Source organism: Lepidochelys kempii, chromosome 14 (genome assembly GCF_965140285.1).
Source record: "Lepidochelys kempii isolate rLepKem1 chromosome 14, rLepKem1.hap1, whole genome shotgun sequence".
Lineage (NCBI taxonomy): Eukaryota > Metazoa > Chordata > Testudines > Cheloniidae > Lepidochelys > Lepidochelys kempii.
Genome location: NC_136393.1, coordinates 8,095,716 through 8,117,751, shown reverse-complemented (window position 1 = coordinate 8,117,751; position 22,036 = coordinate 8,095,716). Strand labels below are relative to the sequence as shown.

General features: G+C 42.6%; 1 protein-coding gene and 1 pseudogene across 6 annotated transcripts in view; both read left to right on the top strand.

The window, feature by feature from the left end:
* The first annotated feature begins 14,883 nt into the window (after nt 1-14,883).
* HELZ (helicase with zinc finger) overlaps nt 14,884-22,036 on the top strand; it is a 149,483-nt gene continuing 142,330 nt past the window's right edge. For 2 of the 6 annotated variants that reach the window (XM_073310830.2, XM_073310828.2), the window contains exon 1: nt 14,884-14,978. Coding sequence is in view for 1 of the 6 variants with exons in the window: in XM_073310831.2 (XP_073166932.2) it covers nt 14,972-14,978 (7 nt within the window). In the remaining 5 variants the exon portion in view is untranslated. Of the gene's footprint in view, nt 14,979-21,111; nt 21,154-22,036 lie in introns of those variants that run through there. The other 4 variants (XM_073310832.2, XM_073310831.2, XM_073310834.2 and 1 more) reach the window with 4 other exon arrangements.
* LOC140897977 (deoxyhypusine synthase pseudogene) lies at nt 20,399-21,265 on the top strand (annotated as a pseudogene).

The following is a 22,036-nucleotide window of genomic DNA, read 5'->3' as shown; positions in this document are numbered from 1 at the left end:
GGAAAACACAATGTCAAGATACGAAGTGTACAGGGAGCAGCAGGGGCGGAAGGTGAGAAAACCTGGATTTGTGCTGGAAATGGCCCAACTTGATTATCATACACATTGTAAGGAGAGTGATCACTTTAGATAAGCTATTACCAGCAGGAGAGTGGGGTGGGAGGAGGTATTGTTTCATGGTCTCTGTGTATATAATGTCTTCTGCAGTTTCCACAGTATGCATCCGATGAAGTGAGCTGTAGCTCACGAAAGCTTATGCTCAAATAAATTGGTTAGTCTCTAAGGTGCCACAAGTACTCCTTTTCTTTTTGCGAATACAGACTAACATGGCTGTTACTCTGAAACCTGTCATTATAGCAGACAGAGACACGCATCCTGTGTGTGAGAGAGAGATGTGCATTGCCCCTTTAATTATGCTTAGCCCATTCTAAGTACATTGCCCTTTTAAGTAGATCAGCAAGTTGAGACAGCAGCTGGTGCCAGCAAGCTCCCTCTGTCCTGAGCCCCATTGTCCCCCTCCCACCCGCTCTGTGGAGATAGGGTAAGCAAGGAGCAGGGGGACACCCTGACATTAGCATCCCTCTTCTCTTCTCTCCCCACCGCCCCTGCACTGTAAGCAGGAGGCTCCAAGGCAGAGGGCAAGAACAGCACATGGCAGTTGGGGGAGGGACACCTGAACTGCCCAGCAATTGATAGCCTGCTGGGCAGCTGCCGTACAGGGAACTTAAGGGAGCTGATGGGGGGCTGCCAGCCCACCCTGCTTCCAAGCCCCCACCAGCTAGCTCCTACGGACTGCTCTTCCTGCAAGCAGTGGACAAAGGCAGCTGCCAAACAACGTTATAAGGGAGCATTGTGCAACTTTAAACGAGCATGTTCTCTAATTGATCAGCAACGTAAGAACGAAACAATGTTAACCGGGACGACTTTAAGTGAGGAGTTACTGTACCAGTCCCCAGAGCCATCAAATCATCTCCCGTGCATACTTAATAAGAGATCAAGTGGGTGAAACAGCAGTAATATGGTATCACCTTCTAAATTAACTTGTGGCTCAGGTGTTTGTGTAGATTATGCTTTGACAACAGCTTGTCTTGTATTAGCAAAGTAAAAGAACCCTCCAACCCTAACATTCATAATAGCTACCTGTTCCGCACAGAAAGGTGGATCTCTTCTCGAATCCTTGTAGGCTACTGAAAGTTGGTACCACTCCTCACCCTTTTGAATGCTCATATTCCTGCACATCCTGTAGTTTCCTGCTCAGCTATAGGTACAGCGAGGTCTTCACCTTGATCCCAAAACCAGTTAATTTCCAGGTTCATTGTTGCGGTGTGCAGGGACCGTTGGAGAGATTTGGCCAGTAAAGATTTCCAGTTAATAGCGAAGGTGAAAATGTTTTGTATGCCAAATGTATTCTTTAGCAAGTCAGCCTGGGTGACATTTGTCCTTGAAGTGCTGCTGTGTGTCCATTCTGTCGCTGCATTAGCACTTGTGTGTGGGCACCGTTCTGTGATTCGAGAACAGAGTATGTTTTGCAAGGAATGTGCTCCCAGGCACAAAAAAATGTAACAAGTGCACGACACGAGGTTTAAAAATAACCCTTCCATTGTAGCCTACATTCTGACCAGACCAATTCCACCGAGAAGAGGTAGAAAATGTATCGCTGTCAGAGAATGTTTGTGGTCCTCGAAGTGCCCATTCTTTTTTCTAGAATGGAGATGATTTGCTGTATCTGCACCCGGATTTAAAATTTCTTCTTCCCCAGTTTAGAAATCCTATTTTCAAAAAATTCTGAAATAAAGGCACTTGTACATGGATTTTCTTTTCACCTCAAGATTCAGTAAAGATTTGCTATGGCCTCTCATTGCAGAGAGGCAAGGGCTTGACGTGACCTGTAGCCTTTGCTCCCTCTTTTATTTATCCCGTACACATCTGCTGGCAGAGAGATTAGTGGTAGGATGAGGCGGGCATGGATGTGTAATTATTAGTTCTCACAGAAGCCCAACATTGAGGTAATTTCCTGGGTCATCCCAACCCATCCCTAGCAGCACGGCTGGCCTCCTACTCTAGCCTGAGGGAGTGAGTTCTAGCAGCCTGAAAGGGGAACGCACTGAGGTGAGTACAAGGATTTGAACTAGAAAGCACAGGTTGCCAGATCTTACAATTAGATCAAAGGGGAGGAGGCGTTTGAGGGGCCCAGCCCTGACTAGAAAGAGAATATTAGGGGAGGAGCCGAATCTGAAAGGCTTATAAAGGCACCTGTGGTGTTTGGTCTTTATTTAAATCCGTCCCTCTCAGTCTTGAGTTTCACTCCCCTTGAGTACGGAACTTGCGCTGAAAAAGAAGTTCGTGATGAACAGTTAAGTGTGCAAGTTTAAGGGTCGGAGCTCCAGAAAGAGCCAACAGAGTGGCATTACTTGCAAAAGTTGCACCATCCACTCCCATTCCCTGAGCATGGCAAGTCAGTGGAGAGATCCTCTCAGAGGACAGCATAGAGAACCGTGGCACAGGCACATTAAAAAAGGTGTCTTACCACCCCTTGATTGGTGCAAGACATGCTCTCCCCTCTCCTAAAGTGGTCTTAGATTCATAGATCCCGGGGCCACTGTGATCACCTAGTCTGACCGCCCCACCCCGTAGAACACTTCCTCTTCCTCAGTATTGCTCATGCTATGCCCATTGTCGTCACCCCAAAATGCAAATCCATTTAATTCATTGCTTTGAATCATTTCAGTTCCTCTGTTCCTTTCCTCAAATACACATTTCCCTACCCCAATGGCTGCCTACTGTCTTTCAACTACTGCACTTTCACATGTTAATTATCTTGAACAGAGGTGTTCTAAAAAGAAAAGGAGGACGTGTGGCACCTTAGAGACTAACAAATTTATTTGAGCATAAGCTTTTGTGAGCTACAGCTTAACAGGGCTGCTACTCTGAGAGGTGTTCTAAGTCACTCAAGCTCAGGGCCTGCTGTGCTTAAAAGGCTGCAGCATTCCTTCTCCTGTTGGTGTAGGTACTCCACCTCCCTGAGAGGCGGAAGCCCTCCTGTTGAGATAGCACTGTCTACTCCAGGAGTTAAGTCAGTATAACTGCATCAGTAGTTATACTGACGTAAGTTTCTCATGTAGAGCAAGCCTGAGTCTGCTTTTAAAGGCACAGGCTTTATATAAAACAGTTCATTCTTAATGTTAATTCTACTCTATATCCAAAGAACAAATTAGTCAGCCAGTCAAGGGTCCCACTGAAAAGACCCAGTAATCATATGAATTAAATACTAGTGGGGAGAAAAGGTGCTACAATTTTACTGTGGAAGATTATACATCAGGATCAAGCTCACTAACTGAAGCAGTAATGGACAAGGGATTACCACCTTTTTCATATACAAAGTTGAGTGGTTCCTGCTCTGTAGAGGTCATTGATGATGGTCATCATCTGAAAACCGGTGAAAGATTAATTTTAATATGCAAAGCTTTGTTTTCCTTACCTATAGGTATGTACAGATTTGAAAACAAAACCGGAAAGTAAGTCCATACTGGTTGTCTTTGAGAAACAGAAGTGAGAAAGAGCTTAGTTTACAGCAGCTTGTTGGAGAGCAGCAACAAAACTGTAAATTGCACTGAAAGACAGTGAATGCAGCTCCTTCTGCTGTCTGTTACTAAAAGGGTGGATTGAATAGCTCATGGGTTCTGACCAATGATAGAGCTATGGCGTAGGCTTTACCTAGAATACCATCCATTTCTCTTTCCAGAGGAGAGAGCTATGTAGTGCAGGTAGGAAATGCACAACATGTCACCCACCTTTAAAGCAAAATGCCCAAGTTCGATAGGTTTCTTGTTGTAACATTCCATTTTTCCAACTCAACCAATATATGCTTTTTTAGCTTTAGTGTTGTTAATGCAACAAATGTATTAGATCTCTGATAATGGAGAAGATGTGTGCACTACTTCATTTTCCATTACCTCAATCCGAATCTACAGGTGCTGGACTGGCACCAGAATTGAGAATCAATGAATCATAGAATCATAGAATGAAAAGGGAGCATACATTTTCTGGTAACCACTTGATGGGAAATCTGTGAAAAGCAGTGTTTACAGAACTCATTTGCTATTTGTCCACCATGTGAAATTAAGAGTACTCTCCTCTAACTTGCTTGGCCTCATTTAAATAAAAACCACTTTCTCTACAACATTTTAGCATGTCCCACATGCTCTTCAGAGGCTATCCATTTCTCCAACCTTTTCCGAACATTTGATAGTGATCGGGTTTTTCTATACTATATGCAGGATTCAGTAAGATTGCTGTTTGTCTTAATTTCATTGGGAAAGGGGACTACTAGAAATACAGTAGAAAGATTTTGCTGGCTAATGAAAGTGAATCATACCCATAACAAACTGAATTTTACATACAAAACTAAACATCAGAGCACAGATGTCACTGATAGTAATACCCAGTATGTAGATCTTTTAATAGCTGTTTGGTAGCATGTTAAAGGGACAATGTCAGGTAGCTTAGGCCCAAATTCGAGTTTATGAAAAAGCACTTGTAAATCCCTTAACAACACTTACAAGTGTTAAAAAAAACTTGAAATGAAAAAATTAGTTGAATTCAAACCCTCCCAATACAATGGTTATAGCTCAAACATGGTGCTAGTTCATCTAAACCTTAAAGTGAAATTGACTAGAAACAAAAGTGAAACTCGTCTATTTTCACAGGAAGGGTTCCAGAGTGTCAGATCCCTGTGCATGAAAAACATTGGTAATTTATAGCATTGTTATGATTTGTATTATGGTGGTGTCTAGAGGCCTTAAATGTGACCAGGGCCCATTGTGCATGGTACTGTACAAACACATAGTAAGAAACAGCTTCTGCCCCCAAGAACTTACAGTGTCATTAGACGACACAGAGAAAGGCAGCATTTTGCAGGTGGGAAACTGTGGCACAGAGATTAAAGTACTTGCCCAAAGTCACACAGGAAGTCTATGCCATAGCAGGAATTTGAACATTCACTGCAACACAGCCCGTTTTCTTCCCCTTGTGGATGTGACTCTAGGGTCAGTTATTCTACATAATGTACATTCTCAGGGTATGTCCGCACTGCGATAAAACACCCCTGGCTGACCTGTGTCAGTTGACTTGGGCTCAGGTTGCAGGGCTATAAAATTGCCATGTAGACGTTCGGGCTGACGCTCGAGACCGGGCTTTGGGACCCCAGGGCTGAGCCCAAACATCTACACTGCAATTTTATAGCTCTGCGATCCCAAGTCAGCTGACATCGGCCAGCCACAGCAGCGTAGATATATCCTAAAACTACTTAGCAGAGATTATTAGGTGATTCAGTATTGTTAAATTTGCGCTCTTAGCTGATAAGTCATTCTTCACTTCCTCTCCTCTTTTATGGCATTGCTGTTCCTGCAATTCACCGCACACGTAGTGGCAATTCTTGCCGTGGATTCAGCGTTGACTATATAGGCCTTGATTCTGCAAGCCAGGGACTGCTTCCTTTCAGTGGGTCTCCTCTGGGCTCAGGCTTACGGTGCAGTGGGTTTGCTGCGTTTACCTGGAAAGCTGCAAGCTGACATTAATTTTACAACCTCTTGAAGATGAAAAGCTGTTGCTGTTTTCTTGATTTTTATCTGGAAAGGTGAGGAAAACAGAACCAGGTCTGGGTGGCCTGAATGACTGTTTACTCTGCACCTGCTTGCAGATCAGGAAGGTTTGGGTGCGTGAACCTGCCTTTTTAACTGCATACCCTTTGTCTTCAGCTGATGTTTTTAACTTGCACTCAAAACAGTGGTGTGTGGAGCAAGTTAAATAAGAACTGAAAGTCTGAGTGCATCAGTCAACTCTCTGTGTTCAAGACAGAAGCACAGTGGGATGGTTATCCAGAAGTTTTTAAAGCACAGCTCCTGAACAAATGACAGGATTCAATGCGCCTCTAAGGAGTAAAGAGAAGTGGGTTGCTAGTATGTTTTTTCTGGGGGCTGTAAGCAGGGAACAGGACTCACACATGGAACTGATCCTGCAGCTGGGGCAATGGGGCTCCAAAGGGCTGCTGTGTTATCAGATCCAATTGCCCAATCTGGGCCTATGTCTGTAAAACAACCTGCTCTAGAAATTAGTTTTTATCACTTATTATTGAAATTACTCAAGAAAAATCTTTCTTAGAAATGACTCAGTGCTGGAAGATCCAAGAAAAGAGCTATTTTGGGGGTGGGGCAAGTTATTGTCAATATGTGGGACTGAAGTGTGCAAATACCTACATCATAGACCATGAAACTCAACAAAGATAAGGGTGGAATCCCAAACTGGCACAGTCAGAGCGATCAGGCAGTACAGTAATCTATGCAGAATAGAAACCAGGCAGTTCTTTAGCTGTGGAGAAGAACCATGAGCAAGTTCTTTGCTGGCAGGTAACTACTCTATCACTGATAGAACTACTGAAATTGTGGGCATGCTTATTTGAAAACAGTTCTGAACTGGAGAAAATCAGAAGATGGTAATGCCACCAGATGGCAGCTCTTCCTAGCAATCTCAAATTACGCTTGTTACATTTCTAAATTACTTTAGACGGAGGGTCTGCAAACTTTTACATTGAAAGAGGGTAGGACATGTGTCCCATCTGATTGCCTCATTAACAGTTTATGGTCAACATGAAGATGTGCTGGCTTGTGGCCTGCGTGGGTGGGCATGGATGCAAGAGATCTGAGATCTGTAATCTGAACAATGTCCTCATGGTGCTATCTGAGCGTTATGCTGTTGTGGGGAAGAGCGCTGGCCTACAGGCTAGAGTGCATATCTCCAGATAAGGTAAGGACCTCATTAAAATGAAAAGGAATGTGTTTGTCTAAGAAAGCAGTCTGGACTGGATCTCTGAATTGGATTCTCCAATCTTGTCATTCTGAGGACTGCCCTGTAAGGGGAAGAAATCCTCTCATGGAGCTACACCCTCTCCCGTTACCTCAACCTCCCCCCCTGCATCTTCCCCACAACACTGCTTGGCTCTCAAAATATTTCATTATGTGGATCAGTTTGAAAATCACCTCACCACAAATTGCACACCTTCAAAATATCTAGGTCCATGGAATTTGACCCATGGCTTGTTTTTTGTTTGTTTTTTTCATTTTTTTTTTTTTAAGGAGAGGTAGATGCTCTTTTGCTCCTTATGGAACATCACAGGAACTATTTGGGGAATGTCAAATAGTTATTACTCTTAAGAGTAGCAGTCAGCCCGTAAATGGCTGTCTGGAAACAGTTTGCTTTATTGCTTAATAGGACTAAGTACTACTGATTGGTTCTAACCTTACCTATGCCCCTGACTGGTTGTATGGCCTTGGGTAAGTCAGTCAGGCCTGGATACATTTTGAGGCTCTTACCTTCCATTGAAATCAAATCCTTTATGAATCTGAGCCTAATGTCTGTCACTTTCCCCTGGTTCCTTCCTATCCCAGTTTGGCCAGGGGCAACTTGTGTTTTAACAAACCACCCCAGAAATCTGGGATAAAAGCATGAGTTTGATTCCCTCCGTGGGCTTCCTGTGCAAGCAGCAGAAGGTCAGGAATGGCATAGTCCTGTCATGCTGCTGGGAGAGTGTTGCATCTCAGGATTCCTGTCTGGAACTGGCCAGTTACTGCACCAAATACATTGTGATTGGGGGAGAAAAGAGAGAGGGGATTGGGGTTTTTTGGGGGGGAGAGGGAAGAAGGGGAGATTAATTTTTGGAGGGGGCACAGGTAGATGTTTTGGGGTGGAGGAACACAGGCTGACACTGAGAGGTGGATAGGGAGCGTTGAAAGGTTCACTGCTGGGATACAGAAAGAGTAGTGAGAGAGATTCTAAAGGACATAGGGCAGCCCAGACCTCTCCAACTTGCAGGAGAGACAATCAGCTTGGAGGTTCCACTGATGGAGAGAAGGGAAGAGAGATGCCTGATTTCCCCCACCCCATTTCTCAGCAGGGAAAGAATTCACAAAATGCCATCTGAGGTGCTGGGCCTGCTGCTCCTCCCCCAGGCAGCTACTTAGCGCTGGATGGAATATATCAGACCTGCTCAAGAGCCAGTTTCTGTGCCTGACCACAGTGGAGTTGCTCCTATAAGTTCCCTGTTAGAGGCTTATCTTTCAGGAGCTAGAAGTCATGAGGTCTGTTTTGCTGATGCACGTAGGCAGCTGTGGTCTCCGTATGAAGCGATGAATCATTAAACCTCTTCCTTGCATATTCTGTCCGGAGCTGAACTAAACATAGTTTATCTACCAGAGACTGTCTTGGGAACAACTCCCTCCAATCACGTGATTGAATAGACCAACTCTGTTCCCCACTCAGCCATGTAACATCTCTGCAGAAAGTACAGCAGTTGCTTATAGGGAAGAAGTAACATTAAGAAAATACTAATGTAGTTTTAGAGCTTCTTTTAATGCAGTTTAGCAGCTGGAACCACGGAGGAGGATTGTCTATAATGTGTGTGCAAGTTCTGGGCACGACTCAAGCTGGGGCTGGTTCAGTTGTACCCACTGCACTGACAAGCCCCACTGGATCTTTCTCAATGAGGAGGCTGGAGTTGACTAAGCTGATGATGTTTATTGATTTGAATGTCCATGTAGGTAATACACCTTCTGAAACAGTCTCAGGGTGGCCAGGAAATCCTGGCCTATCTCAGGAAGCTGTTGGCTCAATTTATACAGCTGGCCACATGCTTGAGATGATCAGACCAGTAGTGAAAGTGACTTGCTATTAGCAAAAATCTGCACCTTGGTGTACAAACAATACCATACAGGAATTTGTGATTATTTTTAAATTTAGACTTTTAATTGTTTTCTGTTACTAGATGTTTACAGGTAGAGGTAGAATGCTAATATGAAGGACTCTTAAGTTAACTTAAATGCATTCTGAAAAGATCTTATCTTTAGGTTGGCACCTGTCATAATTTAAGCCACTAATAAAGAAAAGCGTACTGGAAAACCACTGAGATTTATTTTTAGGTTGCTAATCAAATGTAATCTGTTTGAATTAAACATTTTTATTTTATTAAAAGATGTTCATGACTCTGCTGGTTTTATTGTCTTGTTACTTGTTTTTTTGTTACTGTTTAAGTTAAAATTCTATTTAATTGCTGTTTGAAAACCAAACTTCTCAGTGGCATGGAATGGATGAATTATTAACATTTTGCTTTTTTTTGTATTTAAACAGTGCTGTGGATCCTGAAGTTCTGTACCAACCGCTGTACAGAATTGTGTATTGATGTGTGGCGCAGAGAGAGAAAGGTTCTGTGGTGATAAAAACAATGGAAAACACATTGCATGGCAGTGAGTGGGAATATCCACCAATAATGGAGCTATAGAGTGGCCTGGCAACATTTTCCTGGAAGCCAGCTACCCACGTTGTCTTACTCAGTTACTACAGCCAGGGAGGTTGGGGGTAGGGAGGTCTGAGTGAAGCAGATTTCAGTGTCTCGCACACATATGGTGTTATTGTGCTGAGATCCATAGAGTCACCAGTAGGAAGGGGAGATTTTAACAAAGGATCTTGGGGCAAACTTTTACTCTTACAGAAACTGGCATGGGGTCTTTAACTTAGATTGTATGCTCATTTAGGTTGGGACTATCTTTTGACTGTGTTTGTATGGTGTCTAACACAATGGGGTGCTGGCTTCTAGGCCTTACTGTGATGCTACTATCACTAATAATGTCCATGCTGAACAAGGATAACCTTGATTTTAATGTCTGGAAGTTGTTTTCAGCCAGCATGAAAGCCATGAAATGCAGTTTGACAGTCCTCCTCCTGTTTCGCTTTTGCATTGTTATAGGAGTTTGGCTTCTGTTTAAGTCAGTGGCAAATTCTCTGCAGAATCTGGTGCATAGAATCTTTCAGAGCAGTTTATCAGTAGCAACTTTACTTGCCCTGAATATTGCAGTTATTCTCTAGAAATACAAATGCCAAGGAGATTAGGTTCTAGTCACTATTCAAAATCAAGTGGATGAGAGATGAGTTAAAAATACAGATTTTTACACTTGCTGATGTAACAGGTACCCAGAAATGGGAGGGAGCCTGAGAAAAAGTATTGTTGTAGATAATATTGGTGGGATTCATCCCTGACTAAAGCAAAGCTTGGTTAAAAACTTAATGCAATAATTAACACTATTATTAATGAGTTTGCATTAATACATTCCCCATTTTAAAGGAAGGATGGTCCAGGGGTTAGGGCACCAGCCCACAACGTGGGAAACCCACGTTCAATATCCTGCTCCACCACAGATTTCCTTTGTGACGTTGGGCAAGTCACTTAGCCTCTGTGTACCTCAGTTCTCCATCTCTAAAATGGGGATAAGGGGTGGTGAGGATAAATACATTGAAAGATTGTGGGGTACTAAGACATTACAGTGATGGGGGCTGTATAAAGAGAGAGATTAACTACTGTAATTAATTTATTTAATAGCTACTGTCTCCCATTTTACAAACAGGCCAATATAAAGGTTCCTTATCTTTAGCCAAGGTAAGATTTAACTTCATGGCATACAATACTTTGCACTTACAGAAGTGATTTTTTTCCTAGGGCTTTGTAAACAAGTTTCACAATGCTGTTGCCAAACAGGTAAATATTATATGGAATTTTACAGACAGGTAAAGCAAATAATTTGACCAAATTTAGATAGCAAGTTGGCAGCAGAACCCAGGAATCCTGCCTCCTAGTCCCATGCTTGAATCATTAGATTCTATTTCCTCTACAGAATTTAAAATCTTTTAAAGATCAGTCAAATGTAGGTTGAATGGTCGTGAGAAGGCATATATGAACCAGTCTGATACAAGCCAGGCACGAGCACCTAATTCCAGTGTAAAGTGCCAGAGTCCACCGGCTTGGTCCTACGCTCATTTGTTAATGCTGTCATTTGCAATGTTGCTGTTTTCCTGACCTGCTGACTCAGGACTGGCCACCACCTGTCACTTGTGGAGGTGAAGTGCAGCCTCCAACCAAGCTAGCTCAGCAAAAAGAGAGAGAAAGGTAGTGCAAGAGAATTATAAAAGCATTACAACTTTGAAGGTAGAAAGAAAAGGGGTTATAATTGGACAGCGAGAGGACAAAAGGGATTAGGCCAAAAGGAAAGGTGAAAAAAACAGGGATCAATGTGCGTGAGAAGATCAGAGACGAGGCCAGAGAAATTCCATCTTTTCTATCCTCTCTGCTTAGGACATGATGCCCCTGCCCAGCTCCACACCTGGAAAGCAGACAGAAAATATAGTAATCGATGCCCCCTTCCTGGATCACATTTAGCCAGATTCAATGTTGACATTCATTCAGTTATTCCAAAATCTGCAGTGGAAAATTTAAACTTTGGGTAAGGGGTTGTGAAGATGCAATCCACTGGTCAGTGTGTTACATATCTCTTTCTGTGCCCAATCCACAAAGGCAGCAAGTCTGTCTCTTTCGCTCAAGCTGTAGCTACTCAAGATGTTTAGTTCTAGAGGTGCTGGGTTCAATAGCTAATGTATCAGACAAAATGGTGGCTGTCATATAAGGCCCATAGAGGAGGAGGAAATAGATATCTGCCCTTTGGAAGCCCTTCCTATTTTTGCATTATGGCAGTTAAGGGTGTTCATTTTCATCAGTTAAATATAGTTACAAACTTTGAGGGTGTCTGGATCCAGGGTTTTGTTCTGGCCCAATTTTACAGTTTGTACCTTCCCCTCAAATAAATATGGATTGTGAAGGAGGTTGTAGAGGGGAATTATATGGAAAAATCCCTGACCATTCACATTTTGCAGGATCAGAATCTATAGATTAATGTTTTGAACAGAGGAGCAAAAAACTGGGATTTAGAAGCGAATCCCATCTCTCTGCTGCTGATTCCATTTGTAGCCTTGGGCACATCCATTTACCTTCCCGTGTCACAATTAACCACTCTGCAAAGTGCAACAATTCTTGCTACTTCACATGGATGTTGAGGGGTTTAATTTAAGCAGCAAGATCTTCAGATGAAATATGTGTGTAGATTCTCACTATTGTATTCGCAAAAAGAAAAGGAGTACTTGTGGCACCTTACAGACTAACAAGTACTCCTTTTCTTTTTGCTAATACAGACTAACATGGCTGCTACTCTGAAACCTGTCGGTATTATATGTTACACATGGCATTTCTCATAATAGTGGAGGCTTCTGTCAATACCATGGCCAGAATTTCCCCACCCTCATCTTTGGATAGTGTTGTGTGCTGTTGGCTGCTATCATTTCCCAGAGGTCACTGCATTTCAGGGCTGTAGTTTGAAAAGCTCCTGGTAAATGTGAAATAATATAATATAGACTGAATAGCAAAATGCACTCACATCCTGACATATTGTGTCACATCCTTTTCTCTTTGTTTAATCACTATCTACAGAAAATAATTCTTAGCATTGTACAGTGTCTAAAGACACAGTAAGATCAAATACTGGCAAAGAGAAGCTTTTGTAAAACCTAAGCCAAATAGAGAAGTTTTCATTTCCCCCCCCCAGTTCCAGTGGACATGTTATTTTTCTAAATCCCTTCCTTTCTAATTTCCACTTGATTAAAAAAAAAAAAAAAAAGGCAAAACTCCTCAGCAGTTTTCAACACAAACATTGCAACATTGTGAAAGTGTATGAAAAGTCGAAAGTGAAATTGACAAGCAACAAAAGGTGACATTTCTAGTCTATTTCAAATGTCCTGGCTGAATGAAATGCAAAGGATAGAACAGAAAACAATAGTAAAAAGTTAATTAGATGTGAACCATTCTTTAACTATTATATCCTTTAACTATTTCCTGTGAGTCTGGTGTTTTTAAAAGATATATGGCTATAAACTGACAGTTGACTTGTCCCACATAGGGGTCTTGTTAATATCCTCCAAATCTAAGTTACCTAGGAGGACAAGTCCTTCAGGGGGCCTCCCTCAGTGTGGCTGCAAGGGTTTTCCACAGACGCAGTTAAAGACATTTAAAGTCACAGTGCACCATTTTATGACAGAAAGGAAAGGTCGTTTGGGCTGGTGGAAGCTTTTTGTGACTGATTCCCATTTGCAGCATGTTTACTTTGGGGGATGGGTGCTTGTGGCATGCAGGCAGGCAGCCCCTCCCCAGCCAGCAGTGATGGCCCAGAGCAGGCTGCACAAGAATATTTTTGTCATTTGAAATGGCGTCCTCCCTCCCTCAGAGTGGAAATACCACACTCCTCCTCAGCAGCCCCTGACAGGGCCTCCACCATGGCACTGAAACAGTTAATCATGCTGGCAAACATGTCTTTAAAGTTGAATAAGGAAGAGAAGTGCATTGATTTAACATCCGGGCAGCAAAAATTTTCACATTGCAATTTATTTCCTTATGTATTTATACTTCTGCAAAGGGTCTTCTTTGCAATAATCAAGAGTGTGTTATAGGAGTATTGAAACTCCTATTCCTGGGCACAAGTCTCTGTGCTTGCAGTGGCAAAGGCTCAATGTGTTAGTGGTTAGTCCTCAAGGAATTCAGATGATCTTCAGGTTTCAGAGTAGCAGCCGTGTTAGTCTGTATTCGCAAAAAGAAAAGGAGGACTTGTGGCACCTTAGAGACTAACCAATTTATCTTCAGTGTAAACTTAAATATAAATGTATTTAGAACAATTCAGTGGTAAACCAATTTGAACCCTATATTTTTCTTAATTAAAAAAGTAGAGGGAAAAGTTTTAAAAAACAAACAATTGCAATCGTACTTCATAAGTGACCTACCTTAAAAGGCTGAAGTCAGATCATAATTTTTCCAGTCTTGTACTGTATTTGTATGTTATTTGCCCCAAAGCATAACAAGCAAGGCATTTTGTCACATGCATACAAGCCAAGTCAATAATATTTCTGAAGTTATTTTGCAAAACATGGTAGTTGTGAAGAAAAATACTTGAACTAATATGATTGCTAAACATTTTGAAGACAGAGTCAATAATACACTGCTAACAGGAAAGATTTCTTTGCAAAAATAAACCTGTTTTACAAAATAGTTTCTGAGATTCACGCAGAGCCAGAAATTAGTTTCCAAAAGGGAAAGTTCTTTAGCAAAATTATAAGGGAAAAAATATTGTTAAATACAACAACATACTTTCCTGAGAAACGTTATACTGTTTTTGTCCATGTATTATCTGGTATATATACACAGGCACTAATACAATCCCACGTGGGAAAGCAAACTATTGCAAAAATTATAATAATAAAGTGCAAGGCAAAAGCACATTTAAACGCACTGGTGCACTTTGCCCCAGAGGCTGGCATACAAGACATTTTGTGGCATGCCTAAATATCCAATAATGCATTTCTGAACGGGAACATGTTTTTTGAAAAATAAAAAGTTGCAAGAGAAAACACCTACTTCCAATAAACCGTACCCCAGAAAATGCAGTGACATGTAGTTATGTGTGCAAATCCAATGACACATTAATATATATATATATATATATATATATATATATATATATATATATATATATATATAAATCTCATTTAGAAATATGGCATACACTTATTTTGCAAGGAAAACAGATAATGCATTCATTTGCTCCTCTAAAACCTGTTGTCCTGACCTAGGCAATTTGTTGCATGCCCGTGACACATTCCCCAGAAGGAAAGTTCCCGGGGGGCCAGGGGGAGAGAAAAAAGCAAGCAGAAACCACACGGTTCAACGCAGTCACGCTCTGCTCCAGAAGCTGCTTGCGGGGTGCACGGAAAGCCGGCGATTTCACTCCTTTTGGAAAACCCTGCAAGGGGCAGCCCACCTTGCCCCAGTGCCCCAGAGACAGGAGCATGCCAGGCAGCTCCCTACCCTCACTCCGCTCCTCCCCCGCTTCCCTTTGGGCTGGGGCTCCCCCCTTTGTTTGTACCACCCCCCCTCCCCTCTAAGTTTCTCTGCTCTGCTCCTGGGCTGGGGGGAAGGAGAGAGGGGGTGGGGGGAGGTTTTTTCCCACAATGCTTTGTGGGGACGTTGACAAGTGGATCCAAGATGGCGTAGAAAGTAATGACAGGTAAGTCAGGACTTCCCTCTTCCCCTCCCGTGGGGGCCGCGGGTGGGGGGGCCCGGCCTGGGAGAGCCCCGGGGAGGGGATCGGGGCCCCCCCGAGGCCCAGCCGCCCCCCGGGGGCGCGGGCCGAGGCAGCTGGCCGGGCTGGAGGCTGAGAAGCGCCGGCTGGAGAGGGCCCTGTGTCTGCGGAGGGGCCTGCAGCAGCAGCAGCTCAGGGGCTGTTTACAACCAGCCTCAGCCTGAGCCCGGGGGGCTGCTGAGCTGCCCCCCCTGGGCGAGACACCCGGGGGAGAGAGACACCGCCCCAGGCCGGGCAGAGCTGGCAGATGCCTCCCACACAATTGGCTCCCCCCCCCCCAACCCCCAGGTCAGGGGTTTCTTCAGGGGGTGGGGTTGGGCGGTGTGTGTGGGGGGTCTCTTTGGTTTTTACACCGGGTGGGGTGAGGTGGGGGAGTTGCTGACTCCAGGGAAGAAAAGGAGTGATTAAAAAAAATTTTTTTTAGGGTTTATTGAGGGGTAAAAAAAAAAAAAAGTTAGATTTTAACAACTGCCTTAAAAATGAATCCCCAGCTGAGCGAGGTCTTGGTAAACTTGCATTTTTGATTGTTACACGCGGGCTGTCCCAAGGTAAGGCAATGTGAAGTGAGGAGACTTAACCCAAAAAATCCCTCTGAGATCACCGTTTATGCACTGAAAATCTTGTGGAAGCTGAAAAGTGGAAAGGTCTTATTGAATACCTCCCCCCCGCCCAACCCCCAGACAAAGCCTTAACAACTCTTTTAGGGCGGAAACCTGCAAACGGAGACACCAGTCCTGGCTAGGATTACTCCCATGAGTGACATTACTACAAGAACCTGGTCCTTCCAACACTTAAATGCAGATAATTTTCATACCTATGAGAAGTTGGTTGGTCTGAATATATCAGAGTTGATCAAGCTGTGGTAGTTTTGAATGAAAGGAGATTTTAAAAGTCATTGACACAAGACCAAATAAATTCCTTCTTTTTACTGGGTGAAAACACACTCTTACAAACTGTCCTTTAATATGAATTGCAAAATGAATGAGGATTTGTCATATTAGCATTATTGTTTTTCAGAGGGGCAGTCCCAGCTTGGGTGATTTTGAAGAGGGAGATTTAAAATAATGAGTAAAATGTAACATAACTGCAATCTGATTGAAAAAACAGGGGAAAAAAATCAGTCATGAGATTTAGAACTGCTTTCCAATGAATGACCCAAATAGGAGATTTGCATTCATCATGGCTGGTCAAGCTGGCGTATTGTGAATAGGAGGGTACTTTCATCGTTTTTCTACACCTTCAAAATAGCATCATTGAAATAGCAAAAAAAATAAAATAACAATCCTTTGTTGAAGGAACAGACACTTTGGAAAAAAACAATTAAAAAAATGATCACAACATGAGTCAACTTGTCAAGTTCACATCATTGTTTTCCCTCATGGGATGATTGGAAGAAGTGAGATTTACAGTAATATTTATAAATTGTAAAATCTTATTGAAACAATTAGTTGTAAGATGGACACCTGCTTAAAAAATTAAGCACAACTTGAGTGAAAAGTCAGTAGGTCTGAAAACATCAGCTAGTTTTGATGGGATAATTTGAGTGTGAGGTAGTAATTCCTCCAACCTCCAGAGAAGGCAGGAGATTTTAAATGTTAAATTGAAACAAACTAGGAAAAATCCTACAGGCAGCGAGTGAGCGCTACTTTGTAAAAATGCTTTCAGGTTAATGAAGACTGAAGGATTCTCCCTGTAGATGAATGAGACTATGGCAGGCCTGATTTTCACTGCCTAAAATTGTTAGGGGCAGGGGATGTATTCAGTTTTCTGTGTCTCAACTTTACTCTAGTCCACAGAATTGTATTCCTTTATTGTTACGCAAAGGAGCAGCCAGAATGCATGCAATGTATTCTATTTTCATTTTATTATGTTAATACAATGTTAAACTTTGAGTTCAGGAAAAATAAACGAGGAGCTGTTACCTCCCCAAATGAGATGTATAATGTAAATTTTATTCCCAGTCGTCCCCCTTAATTCTTATTGTATGAACATATGTTACTTTCAATGAGCTAGATTAATTGGTGGAAAAAAAATCACTATTTTAGAGCTGAGATTTGAAAGGCTGTAGAAGTTTATATTTTATTTGTTCTGGTGACTAAAGGTTAAAGTGAGATATGCAACCAGCACATTAATCCACATTTTATTTGCAAGGACTCCTGCCCCTGTGTGGAGTCCCATTGACTGCAGAGGGGCTCTTCATGGGCATATGGGTCCATGTTAGCAGCTGTGATTGCCGGATCAGGGCCTTCATTTGTAATGAATTTTTTTCTGTTTCGGGTTTAGAGACACAGAGAAAAATTTCCATCTCAGTGTAAAATAAAAATATATGTAACAGTAGATAAGAGTGTTTGGGGAGGGTGTGAGGCCTGGTGGGTCAAGCACTAAATCTGATTGGGATTGGTGACTGTGGGCAAGTTGGTTCACCCCTGTACCTTCTCATTTCCTTCATCTGTAAAATGAGGATAATGATACTGACCTCCTTTGTAAACAGCCTTGAATTCTATGGATGAAAAACACTATATCAGAGCTAGGTATAATTATTTTTGTTTTTTGCATCTGTTAATATGATAGTTTGATGAAAGATTTCCTCCGACACAGATAATTATTTTGCTTGCTTAAATTCCCCTTGCAATTTTAGTTCAATATTTTCCTCACTTCCAGTGTGTGTGTTTTAAAGCAGTTTTGTACTATCATTCTGCATTAGTTACTGCATTTCATCCTACAGGTGGCTTCACTTTAGTAGTGACTGACCAGGTCCCTGCGTATAACTTGGTATGTCAGTTTAAGGCCTCTGGTCCTTGTGCCCTTGTGGAGCTCTTTCATTGAGGTCAGTAGTATCCATATAGATCTGATTGCAGGAGTGAGGTCTAAATTAGCAAAGAGCTTTGGGATGACATACTGTATGCTTTGTGTCCCAGATCCTGCCCCCCAGCCTAAGTAGGGAGAGCCAGGGGAGCCTGCTTGCGGAATGAGCGGCAAGGTGTGGAGCTGCTTTGTGGCTACTACTGCAGCCTCAGGGCTGGAATATCTTGTGTAGCTGGTGTGCTCCCCTTCTTGGAGCAGGGGGATGGTAGGAAATGGCTGGTGGATAGATGTACAGTAGATCAAGAAACCATGGATTTTAATGAATCTCTGTGCATCGAGCCCTGATTTGGTCCCTAAAATCTACTTAGAGCCCCTGGTGCGGGGGGCATTTAGTCTGAGGAGCCCTTATCAGGGTTGTCTTCTTGGAACAGCATCACACTGTTCCACTTCAACCAAAGTCCTCCAACTGCTTAGTATGGAGGAGGAAATGGCAGCAGGATTTTTGTTACAGATCTCTTCTCCCGCTCATCTATCAGGGTTGTGCGTTTATTATTATTTATTATTTGTGTTGTGGAAGTACCTCAAGGCCAGGACCCCATTGTGCTAAAAGCACTGAGCAATATTTTATTCTATTTTTTCCCTTTAAATTTAGAAATTGTATCATGGATTAGGGATTATCAGAACAAATAAACTATTTTTTTTTTGCTTCCTATTTGTTTTACCATTTGTTTTACCATTTTTTTAGCAACCCTTGTGCGATAGTAAGGGCTCCTCTTAAAAGTCCTAGCCTTATCTAGGAGACTGTATATAGGAAAATAGTATGTGTATATTCCAGTGTCTTCATTCCAGATGTCAAGTAAAGGGAGTTAGGTACTACTCATCCTTTTTTCCAAGAAAAAGAGGAAGCGAACACTAAAACAGAAATTGCCATTTGAAAAGTTCATATAGGACATACTTTTGAATAAAAAACCAGACAGTGCTTAAGAGAGTTCCTGGTTAAAACTTCCAGTGAAAAACAGGACAACTTTTTCTCTTCTCTCCATGTGTTGCTTCCAGTAGACTTTGTTCAGCATCTGAGCCCTTTTCCTAATCTTTCTGGCAAAACCCCCCCCCTCCTATAGACAGTGATGTTTTCTGCAAAGTCAGATTGCTGTCTGGAAACACAGACTGGCATGTGGTGATTTTGTTATGGTGGTGGTGCTATATAATGCAAATACCTTGTGCAAAAATAAATCTTTCATATTGTGCTTTCCTCCCTTCCCCACATAAGTGCTTTACAAAGTGAGATCCAAACTATACAGGGATAATTTGTTCTGCCACGGAAGTGTACTCCTTTCAGGAGTCAAACGCTGAAAACTGCATGCTAAGTTAGGAAAGGTGGTAAAGAGTACAGTATCCAGTTGAAACTGCATGGGGAATTTAAGCATGCAGAATGTAATTACCTACATTGAAATTTGTCTTCTTGTTGCCTTTCCACTGCAATGGTAAGTTAGAATGTCTGGCTTAGCTACAGTGGATATAATGCCTTGGCTACGTGTTTCTCTGTTTGTGGCATGCTCAAGGCTTCTGTGGGCAGTCACAATGTCATCTACAGCAACTCTCAGTTTTTTACCTCATGTTTTTTCCCTTTGTGCCCAAACAATCACATTGCAAGTTAATGATGTGAAAGCCAGACTCTAGGCAAAGGCAACAGCAAGCCCAAGGCCCTTAGTTTTTCATGAAGGCCATTTTACAAGTCTTGAGATGATCCGTTCCACAACTGAAAGTCCTCATTTATTGCCAATGCCCCATCCCATTTATCAGGGGGCAGTGAGCTACCAAATTTTCTGACTGGTGTGGTGTGTGTTGAATCTTTGTCAGATTAGAGTAAAAGTAACCCCACACGTTACCAGAAAGGAGAATTGGTATTAATCGTAAACCGTCTTTCTTGTCCAAGAAGCAATAGCCCCAGTATGTACCACAGCTGCTGAGTCACTAGAAAAGTGGTTGCAGTGATATTATGTATTGAGACACTATTACAATCCCCTGCCTGGTTTGTTTCTGTTGTGTGGCCTCAGGAAATACCTCTGGTATCAAGAATGGCCAGATATAGGTGGATGTTTTGTAATCTTTGGATTATATATTGGCTGGGGACTACATCTCATGAGCTATCCTCGTTTAATCAATGGCAGGACTAATGCTTCTGAGAGCTCTAGTGAGTTAACTAGAAGGTTAAGAAGAATAACAAGACAGGAGATCTGAATTTGTATATTTTGGAGTTATAGGAGTTAGGTGAAAGTTAGGATCCACTGCCTCTGGAGCAGCATTTGGCTTGTTCCAAGCTGGCCTTGTGGCCAGTAGAGTAAGTGTGATTCAGAAATGGTGGCAATGCTTTTCAGCTTCTCTATCATATTGTGCTGAGTTTCTGTAGCAAGATTTTTGTATAGCTACACATTCTAAAAATATTTCAGAATAGCAGCCATGTTAATCTGTATCCGCAAAAAGAACAGGAGTACTTGTGGCACTTAGAGACTAACAAATTTATTTGAGCATAAGCTTTCATGGGCTACAGCTCACTTCATCAGATTAATAGAACGGAACATATAGTAAGAAGATATATACACACACACACATACAGAGAACATGAGAGCCTGCAGGTGCGGGGCTACCACTTCGACCGAGGGCTGGATCACCGCACTCAGCTCCAGTCCTACCTTACCACCGGCTTCCAGGCCACCAGCTTCAGGCAGGCCATGCAGGAGATAAACAGGGTGATCGTGGTGAAGCTGGAGCCGCTGGGCGAGGAGGAGACCTGCACCAACCTGAACTCCTGCCGCTGGCAGCCCTTGGGCTGCACCATCTTCCTGGGCTTCACCTCCAACCTCATCAGCTCGGGCATCTGTGAGACCATCTGCTACTTGGTGCAGCACAACATGGTAGATGTGCTGGTGACCACAGCAGGCGGTGTGGAAGAGGATCTCATCAAATGCTTGGTACCTACTTAAGTGGGAGTGTTCAGCCTGCGGGAGAAGGAGCTTCGGCAGAGTGGGATAAACGGGATCAGGAACCTGCTGGTGCCCAGTGACAACTACTGCAAGTTCGAAGACTGGCTCATGCCCATCTTGGACCAGATGGTCGCTGAGCAGAACATGGAGGGTGTGAAATGGACCCCGTCCAAGATGATCGCACAGCTGGGCAAGGAAATAAACAACTCTGAATCGGTCTATTACTGGGCACAGAAGAACAACATTCCGGTGCTGAGCCTGGCCCTGATGGATGGATTCCTGGGGGACATGATCTTCTTCCACCGTTCTCTGTATGTATATATATCTTCTTCTTATAAAAAATATTGTTTACCACTGACATTTAAAGTTATACTGCTTCGAACTTTGGGACATCCATGTTACAAACCGAGACCTATTGTATAGTAGAAAGGAAATAAGTAACTCTGCAGAAGTTGGAGACTGCTGCTCTTGAGAATCTGCATTGTCACAGTAGCAGAAGTGTTTAATATAAGGTTAATTTGCTGGCAAAGTATACACTGCTTTAGCAAACCAAAAAAGTAACGTAACTTTGTGGACTAAAATATGGAGGCCCTCACAATAAAAAGTAGAGTTATTTTGGCACCTTATAGTGACCAAGAAGATGCACAAGTAAGAGGTATTTATTCATACAGTATTCTAATTTCTTGTGTGGTTATTTTATTTTCTCCTAGGGTACCTTTGTAAAAAAAGGCAATATACTTCTCCAAAGGAATGTTCCCTCCCCAGAGCTCATCTAAATTCCTAACCGACTAGTGGGATTCCCAACTATTCTTAGAGAGTCGGAAGATAACATCCAGCAAATAACTTTTTAGCCTCTGAGCTTGTGCCATCTCACGTCAAGCAAAATCAGTTTTTCTTACTGCTTAGAAGGGAGACTTCCAAGGAAAATCCTAGAGTTGCTTAGGAGATTGGCAATTCAGGGGCTGTGCTTCTCAGTCAATACTGAAGTGGCATCCTAGGATAGCATTGTGTGCATGATATTATTGGAGGTGCTGTTTTGGTTATAGAGGTTTGTGTTTATAGGATTGGGGCACTTTGGCCAACTCCTACAGCACTCTCCTGTAGGATGGTGAAGGACAGTCAACGTGGCTTCTGACTAAGTGAGTGACTTCAGTTTTGCTAGCCTTAGGCTAGGTAGACACACACACTCTCTTT